Source organism: Anoplopoma fimbria, chromosome 2 (genome assembly GCF_027596085.1).
Source record: "Anoplopoma fimbria isolate UVic2021 breed Golden Eagle Sablefish chromosome 2, Afim_UVic_2022, whole genome shotgun sequence".
Lineage (NCBI taxonomy): Eukaryota > Metazoa > Chordata > Actinopteri > Perciformes > Anoplopomatidae > Anoplopoma > Anoplopoma fimbria.
In genome coordinates this window covers 13,338,181-13,350,279 of record NC_072450.1, presented here as the reverse complement: position 1 = coordinate 13,350,279, position 12,099 = coordinate 13,338,181, and the positions used below count along the sequence as shown (strand labels likewise).

General features: G+C 39.6%; 1 protein-coding gene across 3 annotated transcripts in view; it reads left to right on the top strand.

The window, feature by feature from the left end:
- Nucleotides 1–12,099, top strand: part of LOC129107070 (MAM domain-containing glycosylphosphatidylinositol anchor protein 1) — a 179,557-nt gene that overhangs the window by 127,228 nt on the left and 40,230 nt on the right. For all 3 annotated transcript variants that reach the window (XM_054618452.1, XM_054618436.1, XM_054618444.1), the window contains exons 8-11: nucleotides 2,279–2,608; nucleotides 3,288–3,584; nucleotides 10,021–10,287; nucleotides 10,460–10,608. In XM_054618452.1, coding sequence (XP_054474427.1) covers nucleotides 2,279–2,608; nucleotides 3,288–3,584; nucleotides 10,021–10,287; nucleotides 10,460–10,608 — 1,043 coding nt within the window. The remainder of the gene's footprint in view (nucleotides 1–2,278; nucleotides 2,609–3,287; nucleotides 3,585–10,020; nucleotides 10,288–10,459; nucleotides 10,609–12,099) is intronic.

Below are 12,099 nucleotides of genomic sequence, written 5' to 3'. Positions count from 1 at the left end.
CAATGTAGGTTCCCTATTTACAAGCTTTGAAACTATAATGTGCGCATTTTTTTACTATTTGTATTCATTATATATTTTTTCTTTCCTTTTGAAATCTGAGGGGTTAGTATACATTTTTTTTATTAAGCAAAACCACACACACACACACACAGCTGAAAAATATCTTAGTATTTTTGAAAATATTAATTAGACAGCATGTATTTTTTTTGATTAAACTGACTCTATTTTTCATTTTTATCACTTGAAGCAGAATTTATTTCCCTGACAAAAAGTAAAGTACCATCTGTCCAGTCCTTGTTAGCTTTATTCTTCGACTGTAGTATGTGAATGTGTGCAAATGTATTAATTTGTGTGTGCACTGTATGTGTCTGCGTTGAGTGTGACACACCTGCAGTTGATCCATCGTTAGAGAGAGCTGATGTGATTCTTGTCAGAGTTAAGTATCGTGCTTTTCCCTGCTGTTAGAACAAGAAGCCGTCCAATCTCCCTCCCCTCCGGCTATTTTTAGTCCCTTTAATCATCTTTATTCACTCCAATTAGTTGGACTGGAGTGGAGGCAATTAGCAACAATCTCTTCTGTTAGTTAACACTGTACAGAACGTATGCTGGATGGGTTTCTCCTGTTAGCTTAATGGGCCTGAACGCATCGTCACACCAGCACAGGTGGCAAGCCAGGGAATGTGACACACACACACACACACACACACATTCTCGCGATCAGTGTAAGCACACACACACACACACACAAACACACACATCATAGAGATAGAGGGGTCTTCCGGTAGGCAGGCGACCCAGTTGAAAATGTACATGGTTGCACACACAGCCACAGACTCCGACATCACATGCACACAGCACATGAACATATGGTCACTGCTTTATACCCACGACTCCACCCATGCATCTTGTTAACAAGCTCAATGGAGTTTAAACCAAGCTCTCCTCTCCTCCTTGCCGTCTGTCTCTCCTGTTAGTGGAGAAACAAAGAGCTGTTTTGTATTCAACATGGAAATCTGTTGGGGACAACACAGCCTTTGAAACTGAAAATTAAATGTGACAGTGTGAGAGTTGCTCTTTGTCCTTGATTTTGTTTCCCCCCTACTCTTTTTTTATCCCTCTCTTATTTTATTCTGTATCCAGGTCCTTTTGTCCCTCCTTCCTTCACAATTTTCGTCTTCCTCTCTCTCTCTTTTTTTTTTTTTCAATTTCATTCTCCCTTTGGTTTCTTTTTCGCCTCCTCCTTATGCCTCACATGCGATGATGCAAACTTGTCTACCCCTCTGTATAAGATAGATAGATAGTTCATTATTTGTCCTGAAGGAGCGTATTCAACTCCACAGAAGGTACATACATTGCAGAAACAAGAAAGACATACAGAATTATACAAAGTTATCTAAAAAGACAAAGAAATGGATTAGCACGCTACACAACACGGACTGGATTTATTTTATCTTAAGAGGAAGTTACTCATTTAGAGCTTGTCACAGCCATCTTGTGCCTCCCCCAAATATTTACATTTAATTTATATTCAACAAACTTGTTAAAAAAAACTGTATTGCTATGATTTAAATTGCCAAATATAATTTAAACTATAATTTAAAAACTAAAAACGTTTATGTAAAGGGTAAGAGATTAGTGAACACAAACTGTATAATAATCATACAATACAAGAACATATATTTTATATAAATTCCAAGCATTAGTCATACATAATCAAGTTATCAATGTATAACTACATAACTAACTCCTTTTGAAGTGTACCACTTCTCAGTTTGAAGGCCAGCGCATGAGTTACTAGTTCGTTTATGTGTTAATAACCTGCCAAGATGCTTTTTTTTCTGTGTCGGTTTGTTTAATTAGTTTTCACCATGGACAACCCCCCAATTTGTATACTTGTACACATATTTTGCAAATGCATGTATATGTGTTATTTGTTGATAGTAATATCCTCACACTATACTAACAATGGCTACTCAGCAGTTAGCAGCAGCTGCTTGTAGAACTTGTTAAATATGAGTTGAGTGAGTGAATAAATTTGTGACTAAATAACTATTAGATGTTTCGTTTTGTAAAAATTAATTCAGGCTGAAAGTGAAAGATTATAGAGACAAGGCCTAAAAATGATAGGTTTTTTTTTAGTTTTGTCTTTTCACAGGCATTTCTTTGTGAGTATTTTTAAAAAAGTAAATCTTTTCAAGACTGCACAACATCTAACCTGACACTGTACCTCCTATTTAACCCTTTTTTTCTTTATTCTTCACCCCGCTACTCCACACAGCAATGAGCAACCTGACCTTCCAGATTACACCAGACTCCAACAAGGACAGCGAGACCATCCAGATGGGTCGGGACCTCAAGCTGTCGTGCCACGTTGATGCCACCCCACAGGACAAGGTCAACTACACCTGGTACAAGAACGGTGCACCCGTCTTCAACTCGGATAGCCTGATCTTGCTGCGCAGTGACCCAGACATGGCACCCGGAACCAGTAGCTTGGAGATTGTGGACATGAAGTTCAGAGACTTGGCCACCTACAGCTGTGTGGCGAACTTCCCAGGCAGCAGGGTGCCGGAGCTCCGTGTGGATGTCAACATCTCTCAGAACAGTGGTGAGGTTTTGCTTTTATTTTATATGTTATATCTCTGACAAAGTGCATGCATGTGCAAGCAACTGTTGATCAGTAGCATTTCTCTAAAGTGTATTGGGTGGCAAACATACTGGTTATAGGTTTGTCAGAAGCTGATTCAAGAAAAATATGTCAGTTCATACAAACAATAGGTCAACTTTTAGGACTTTGTTTCTCTGTGTGTTCATGTGTGCATAATAATGTTAGCACTTAATTCCTTAGCAGTTCTTTTTTTTATGTTCAGATGTTCAGATGGCATAAAATTTGCCTTGTTAATGTCAGTTTATTGTATTGCTTTTTATTCTCAGTCTGTCTCTGTTATCAAGTTACTCTGTTCACACCATCTGTAATTTTTAAGTCATGTCCTCCAGAATTATATAAAATATACCCCTTCTTTTTCATTTTGGTGCACTTGTTCATTTTCAGTATTGTTTATTCTGAAATTATATATATATAATTTATCCATATAGCCTTTTAGTGAATACTTACATGCTACAATATATCAATTTTACTTTAGCTTTTTTTCTGAAGCGCCAATGTAATGAAAATGATTGTTTTCCTATTGCAGCAGTTTGTATCATTGTAAAGAAAGTAAAAAATAAAATCTAATACATTATTACACTTTTTCTTACTCCTACTTTCCTTCTCTCCTTTCCTTCAGTCTCTCCTCCAGTGCTGTCGGTTCCAACAGGAGGTCAGGTGGTCAGTGTGCGAGAGGGAGGTAACGTTGATCTGGTGTGCTTGGTAGATGGCAAACCACGTCCACCTATACTCTGGTCACGGGCAGAAAAGGACCTGCTGATGCCATCAAACATGACAACAATGGAGACCCCTGATGGCCGCTTGAGACTGAGGAACGTCAGTCGGGACATGATGGGGGCGTACCGGTGCCAGACTGCTCCCTACAACGGGCTTAACATCAAACGCAGGGAGGCACAGGTCCAGCTCAATGTGCAGTGTAAGTGTAGATGGGATTATTTAAACCCAAGACCCCAACCTACAACAACGTGTAACAACATTGTTAAGATTAGCAGGAGGTCAATGTAACTTGTTAATATACTTGTGGCATCTCTGGCGGTGCAATTTTTTGTAAAAAATCCCTCTTGTCTACTTCTAAGAGAAGACAGGATAATATGAAACTTTAAAGATCCCTGGGGAGGCAGCAAAGAATTTTACTAGTAGTAATATCTGCGATACCTAAAACAGGGCTATAGAACTAGAATATATGCAGTAGCGGTGTTTAAAATAAAGTAGTAAAAAGTAGAGGATATAACATTCAAAGTAATAGTTCTAGTAGGAGAAATTATTTGGTAGACATCATTCTCCATGAATGTTTAAAAGCGCTGTGTTCACTCTTTAAATAGTATTTTGCGTAAACCTCCATAGGCCACAAAAAAAACTATTTCTTAGTTGCTATGGTAATATCAGAGATCTTTTAAAACACTGCACTTTTATTATGCTCCACACGCAATAATGGCATTATCTTCACACTTTGCTCAAAATCATGTACCCTAAAGACAGATAAGGAAATGTATGGAAATGTAAAGAGTGTAAGGGAGTGCATAAGAAAATGAGGACTCACCTCTGTGGCTTAAAGGCTGTTTTCTCTAAACCTACCCATTCCCCTTTGAGAGCACTCCAGTGGGGACTGTCATTATAAATCTCCCGGAGGATGGGCTTTGAAGAAGGAGGAGGATCTGTCTTGATAAAGTAACACATCATTTCAACACCTTCTTCCATCCCTAGAGGTTACCCACTTTTACTCACTTTTACAATTCTTAAATTGTGCTAGCATTCACTGGTACAAAGCAATGGCACTTCTGGCTGTCGAGACTGCTAAGAGTTTTAAGTGACACATTTGATTTAGACATTTCTGGAAGCTCTAAACTTATATGAATATAATGTAACATTTATCTCAAACCATACACTTGTCCCACAAAGCTGCATGTGCATACCAGCAGTTGCTGCTCCATTATATTTTATAACAAAATCCCATTGCTAACAGATAAAGGGGCGGCTGTGGCACATGAGGTAGAGCGCTTGTCCCGTAACCACAAGGTTGTTGGTTCAAACCCCTCTACTGTCAACATGCCGAGGTGTCCCTGAGCAAGACACCTAACCCCAAGTTGCTCCCCGGGCGCTTCATTGCAGCCCACTGCTCCTCCGGGATGGGTTAAATGCAGAGAAATAATTTCCCCATTGTGGGACTAATAAAGGCTTAATTATTATTATTATTATTAAACACAATACAATTGTGTAGCAGTAAGTTAGAAATAAATACGTTGTCCCATCTTTAAACTGGATGTGCTCAATTTAGCATATTGTAACCAATGGGTAAAATATAACATAATAAGCTACTGAAAATAATCCTTCCAGGGGGTAATTGGTTGAAGCTGAACTTCACCATGACACAACCATCTCATTCTGAACAATTAAGGAAACGAAAACTTATGTATGGAAGTTGAATGAGGAAGCTTTATTAGTTCTGAGGAATTGAAGGACATTTATCTGCTCTTGTGCACCCATATTTTTAATAATTTCCAAGAAAAAACAAGTTTTGTAGCAGACTTTAATCATAAACTTAAATCATTCATTAGTTTAAAATGTTTTTAGATGAGTCTATAATGAAGTGTATAGGTTGACGCCTACTCCCTTGCACAGCAATGTATCGTGACATTGGTATGTACTCAGTTTAATTCAGAACTTTTATGTTAAACAGAATTCAGTGTGAAAATTAATACTTTCAGCAACTTCCTTTGTGCCCTGTGTATAAGGTCAAGTTAAAAGTCACCATGAATTAAACTTATGGAATGTTCAAGAGATCAGAAAAACATCAGGATACAGAAAAGAAAGAGCAGGACATCTGAAGACTCAAAAGAGAAAAACACGAAAGGCCTGTGCCTGTATTCATCAAGCAACTAAGTGTAAGTAATGTGTCCCTCTTGGACCAAAGCTCTCAGAGCAACTTAAAGTTAGGTATTACATTTAATTTAATTCATTTTATCCAATTTCTTAAGCAAAGTCAATCTATCTGAATAAATATATTTTAGACCCTATAATGGTAAATGTACTTGTACTTGTATAGCGCCGTTCTAGTCTTCCGACGACTCAAAGCGCTTAAACACTACATGTCATTACCCATTCACACCCATTCACTGATGGCAGGAGCTACAATGCTAGGTGCCACCTGGTAATCAGAACAAACTAATCATTCACACCCAATCCCACACACAGAGCCTTTAGGAGAAATTTGGGGTTAATTGTTGACACATCAACATCGACTGTAGGAGCCGGGGAACCTCCGATATTCTGATTAAGGGATGACCCGCTCTACTTTCTGAGCCACAGTTGACATAATCCATCACATATTTTTGATGGATTATGGCAACTCCATTTACATGGATAGAGCATTTAAAGCCACATGTTTAGCTTAAACAGGCCCTATTATCCTTTTTTACGGGTGCATATTTTTATCTCAAGTTACAGTTACAACATTTTAACATGCATTAATGCTCATAATCCGCCTTGTTTTTCTCATCCTGGCTGTCCTGCAGCACCTCTTCTCACCCTCTCTCTGAAACGCTCCTTTGTAGCGCTTGCTCCTCCCTCCAGAAAGGGAAGTCTGCCCTGATTGGTCAGCTAGCCCGCTCTGTTGTGATTGGTCAATGTTTCACATTTCAAAAAACTCTTCCTCCGGAGCTTCAGCTCCGTCTCTCTCTTTTGTTGTTTGAGGGCGGGCCAAACTAACTGGAAGGAGTTTTACGTCACTTCCGTAACATTATGACCTCATAAAGTTACGGAAGTGAAGGAGATAATTCAGGCAGCTCAGAAGCAGTGTTTTTGAGGGGGAGGGTAACTCCTTTTAGGCGTGGACTTCAGGTTTTACACTCTACGGACCTTTTACATGTCCAAAAATATATATAACACACTAAAGAAAAGGGAAAAAGTAGAAAAGCATAATAGGGCCACTTTAAAAGCAGAATCAACTTATTGTTTGTCTGAGAGTACTTGGCCCAGTAGGACCAATTTCCCTACCACTCATTGGACATAATTGATTAAAACACACCCGAATCAGTCTCCTCTTCTCTCGTCTTTTGAGAAGTATTTACAGGGCTTGCTAATGCAGTCGGGGCGGAAGGGCAACACTCTGTGAGCTCTGCTGTCCACACTGACCAAGTCTGATTAATAGACCAGGTGGCCACCCCACTCTGGATGGAGAAAGACACAGAGAGATGAGATGGATACATGAGCAGGACTGAGAGAAGAGAGAGAAGGGTTAAGATAGAACTTTAAACAGGATTAGGGAAGGCGAGGTGCTAAGAAAAAAATTTGTGCGATTTGGAGGTTAGAAAGATGAAAAGGGATAAAGAGAAAAACAGATTGGCAAGTAGAGAAACGCCATAAAAGAGTGTTTAGCTACAGCCAACAAAAGTGTGTAAAAACAGACCTTTCCTCTCTTCTTCCACTGCCGCTTTTTTGCCCCGCTCACATTCACTTTGTTTATTTGTTTTATCAGGTTTGTTTTGCTTCCTACCATTTAGCATTGTTGATCGATGTGAGGGAAGGATGCCATCATTTTTTATGGCAGACATCATTAAGAGGATATGCAGATTCTTGCCGCTATTGCCTCACCACTTCCTCTTTTCGCCTTGTATCCCTTCTTTATTTGCCTACTTTCCCTCCAAGGGAGGTAGCTGTTCTTCCTTATTGCCATTCTCATCATCATCAATCAGCAAACTTCTGGCCATGAGAGAGGACCTCTCTCTGTCTTGTCATTGCCTTTCTGCATCCTGCATTCTCTCATTCTCTCCCCAGCTCTCGTGCTCAATCATCGGCTTCTCTCACTTTCACATCACACTTTCCCTATCATTTGTCTTCCTCATTGTCTTCTTCTTTAAGAGCTGTTTTCTCTCCCTTCATCCCACCTTACTCCCCCATCCACCTCGTCCCTCTCTCAGTCTCATGTAAATTGATTTCCTCTTTGTATACTCTAAATGTTTGGCTTGGTCAGTGTTGCATTCCTGGATGGAATCCATTTTGCATTCGATAAGACAGATAGTGATGTTGTGTTTACATGGATTATGGTCTTCTGACTATGAAACATTGCAGTGCGGTGCTGTGGGTCCCAAACGAGTAGCAAATAAATGCAAAAACAATGCTCCAGCGAATTTTAAAAGTTGGGTTAGAAATTGAAGTAGCAACTTGAGAAAGTGAAACCTACTGCTAAGAAACTTCCTTAATTGTTGAAATGAACAACAATGAATGAGTGAATGATTTATAAGCTGCTCACAAACCAGCTCACAAAACACCTCTTTCTGTCCCTCCTCCCTACTTCTATCACCATCGCTCCACAGTTTTTCCTGCTTCTCTTTACGCTTGACACCTGTTTCCAAAGTCAGATAAACATCAGTATGCATATGTGTGTCTACAAGCAGGAGCAGGGTTTGTGACCATACACTAATCAGTCCATTGGATTGCAATGGGACCTTTGACCCCTCACCCATTCCTCAGCTCCATCACATGATTCTATTGTGGGTGCAGGAAGTGTAGGCAACACAGTCATTTCAAGAGGTCAGAAGACATAATAATGACTGGACACACAGGAGTAAATGGCAATTTACATTCTACAAATAAAGAAAGTTATATCCACATGTTTCGAGTCTAGACTAAAACAACACAGAAGCTGTGAAGTCAAATGTTCTGGTGGTTTCCAGTCTTTTCAGCATGCAGGTGCTTACTCATGATTCTCTGACTGGAGTGCAGGCACAGAATGGTAAACCATGAATTCAAACAAGGATTTGGTTTGGCAGTGTATACCTGTACCTATTGCAAAAAATAATAATAATAAAAAAGCTTACTCAAAGAGAGAAAAAATTAACTTTAGGTGTCAAAAGAAGATTTAATGTCTGTAGTATGTTATGAGTTACAGTTGTAACTTTATCTATGTAAAAATGTGGCCAAAGAGTGTTATTGTTTTATTCTAAAAGATTGAAGAATAAGTAGAAAAACAGAAGGATGATGGTCAGTCAATTAAAATATATCTGTAAAGTGTCTGTTATATAGTGTAGTGCAATTCAAAGGCTTCAAAGAGTAACAAGCTGATAAGAAAACACAAATTTAAACAGTAAAATAATTTTAGACCAATGTGGAAAAAAAAGCTGAGATGCATATGGGACAAAATTAAATAAAAAAATGCAATCAAATATTTAGCTATTTATTTATTCATTGTAATAAAATGTTCTAACAAAAATTAAAAAATGTAAGATTAAAATGTATGTTTAAAGATGTCAACAATGGGTAGTCTATGTTATGTGTGATTTAAACATGAAACAATTTTGTCCATATTTGAATGTCTTTCTGTCTTTTACTTTCATTACTCCTGGGATGGTTAAAATCCAGTCACTCAATTTCAGTGCTCTCCTCTGCTCCTTATGTTATCTTTCTCTCCTCCTGATTGTAGCTCATCCGTGGGCCTGTCCATCTAAATTACAGGCATAACACAGATTAGACTGTAATTACACATCTGTGTCTGATAAACTTGATTCATAAGGGACCCTAGTCGTACTGCCTCACCTCAAGGGGCCTTAACACCCAATCTCATCACTGTTAGTACGGCAATACCACCATTAGCATCTTGTCTATTATCTACGTGATTAGCCGGGGGTGAACTAGCTGGCTGGTGATTTGTGGCAGAGTCATTTGGCTGTCTTGTGTCCTGGCTGACCCCGGGGCAACAACAGCTAGTCAGTCATTAACCGCAGAGCCACACATCGCTGCTGACAGGTTAATTACAGCTGCTTAGGATGGGTTAGCAGCAGGGATGGGACTGTGCCTCGTAGAAATGCCTCATCCCTCGTGGCACTAACAGTTGCTCTGTGTCAGATTATTTGTCAAAACTAATGTTTTCTGATGCTGTGAAGAAATGTACGCTGCAGAGAACAAAAAGAGATTGCAGGCAAAATTAGACATGGATGGTCGTGTGTACCATTGCAGTCCTTATTTGCATTTTCCACATCTCTAAGCTGAATTCTCCTTCTCATATTGTTCTGCTTCAGTGTATCTCCATCTCCTCCTTTATGATGAAAATTGAATTTAAAATGAAAAACAATTGGGGTTAATGGGTTTTACATGGATACACCTCATCACTATGCTTAACCACAAAGAAGATGTCCAAAATATTTTGTACAGTCAGTGTATATAAGCATGGGATAAAAGGTATAGTGGTCTTAAAGTACAAAATAGATTATGAGTTCAAACCAGTTACAATTGATGTGATTTTGCTTCTGCACATCATAACATTATATGAATTGATATGGAGGGCTAAACAATTTCTAAAAACTTAAACTAACAAATATTTGAAATTGGACTTAAGGTCAAATCTGTTGTGTCCGCAGATCCTCCCATTCTGGACCCAGTCTTCCAGGATGCGCGTTCAAGGAACTACCAGATGGTGACCCTGAGGTGTACCGTCCTGCGGTCGAACCCGCCACGCCTAATAGACATCCGCTGGTTCCGTAACGGCGACGTCATCCGCATGCCCATGCCAGACCTGAAGGAGACGCCGGAGCTGAAGTTTAAGCTGGAACCCACCAACAATGGCTCTTATGAGTGCCAAGTCAGCAATAGTGCAGGGACATCGACATGCACATTTTATGTCACTGGTGAGGGAACAAACTTGAAACTATGCTTTGTAATGTATTTTTGTGAAAAAGCATTCCTCTATATCAATCCACACATTAATCTTATAGTCATATTTAACACAATCAGTTATCTCTCATTCTGTATCACTAACCAGTGACATTTTGCTCTCTCTCTCCTCCCCCCATCCTACAGCACAACCTTACAATGCTGAGTTCTACTTCGACACACCGAATCCAGTGCGAATTCTCAAAGGAAACAACTTTTCCTACAACCTGCAGTGGACACAGAAAGATCCTGAGGCCACGGATCGTATCATAGGCTACTGGGTGAATGTCCGAAAGGTATGGTCATACTGCACAATTACCTGGAAGAATACATCCCACACCCCCAGCAAGGTACACATGCACAAAGGCATATTGCATACACACTTCCATGTACTGTACTTGATATGAACAGGCAGGTAGAAGTGTGTATGCTAAGTAAACATGGGGCTTTATGAGCTTGGGGAGTGTCAGGCGTGTGAAGTCAATCAATGGAGACCTGCACTGAATTACAACAATGTCACAGCCTCTCCTCTCCTCTCCTCTCCTCTCCTCTCCTCTCCTCTCATTTCCTCTACTCTCCATATGTGCGGCTCAGAGTTTTGGTTTTTTACCTGTTTTTACTAAAAGATAACCCAGTTTATTGAAAAAAACCCCAGATCTTTCTTATGCAATTCCCATCCAGATTTCATGTTCGCATGCATGAAAAATATGGGTTTTTCCATACGCTGTTCATAGTAAACATAGTCCTCTTGCAGTGAGCACATCTCAAAATGTTTTTAATAAAAAAAAGTGGATAGAAAGCAAGCACAAACCCTTAGTATGCACTAAAGAGTAAAGAAAGAAAACAGAAAGAGAATATTTACATTGCATTTTCTATTGTTATAATCTCATTTTCACTTAGATTTTTCAATTTTGTTTATCCAATTATCACAATACAAGAAAAAAATACTGGTAAATTCTCAGATTTATTTTAAATCAGCCTTAGGGACCTTGTTTTCCCTCCTTCTTACATCTTATACTGTCTCCAGTCTTCTTGTAAGCTCCTTTTCACGAGTAGCCATCTCCTTCAGCTCTCATTACTCAGTCCTATCAAACACGGACTCCATCTTCCTCTTTCCAGCGCCCAGAGATGTGAATATGAAAGGCCAGCTCCAAAAATGGGGGGTGCATCTTTGTTCACATAACCAAGGTTACAATGCCTAACCCTCATATATAACTTTCCACTACGATCACTTTGCTCTCACTCCATGATATTTGCTTTGAGTGCCAGACAGACAACGATGTGTTCACTGAGTTGTAACCACAACCTAACAAGACCCAGCCTCCACTGCCAACATCTCCCATTTTAGCCAGAAGTAAGTCCAGAGACAGTTAAGAGTATTTTCATGTTTTATCCTCAAATGATTGACATAACATTGAAGTGACTTGAAGTATCTCCTAGAAAACCTAAGGCTTTAGTGCTTTCACCAACCAAACCCACCGTCCCTGAATGATGTTGGAAACCTTTGTCCACAGTAGGAGAGCAACCTCAGGCCAGCCTCTTATTTTGTTTCAAACATCTATTCATAGATTACTGGCCTTGAGTCAGAAGACAGGAAGGATAATAGTGAATTATACACAACTGGCTTGGGGTGTGTGTGTGTGTGTGTGTGTGTGTGTGTGTGTGTGTGTGTGTGTGTGTGTGTGTGTGTGTGTGTGTGTGTGTGTGTGTGTGTGTGTGTGTGTGTGTGTGCATGCGTTGGTGCGTGCGTGAGAGACTGAAACAGAGGGAATGTAGGGTCTGCCAGC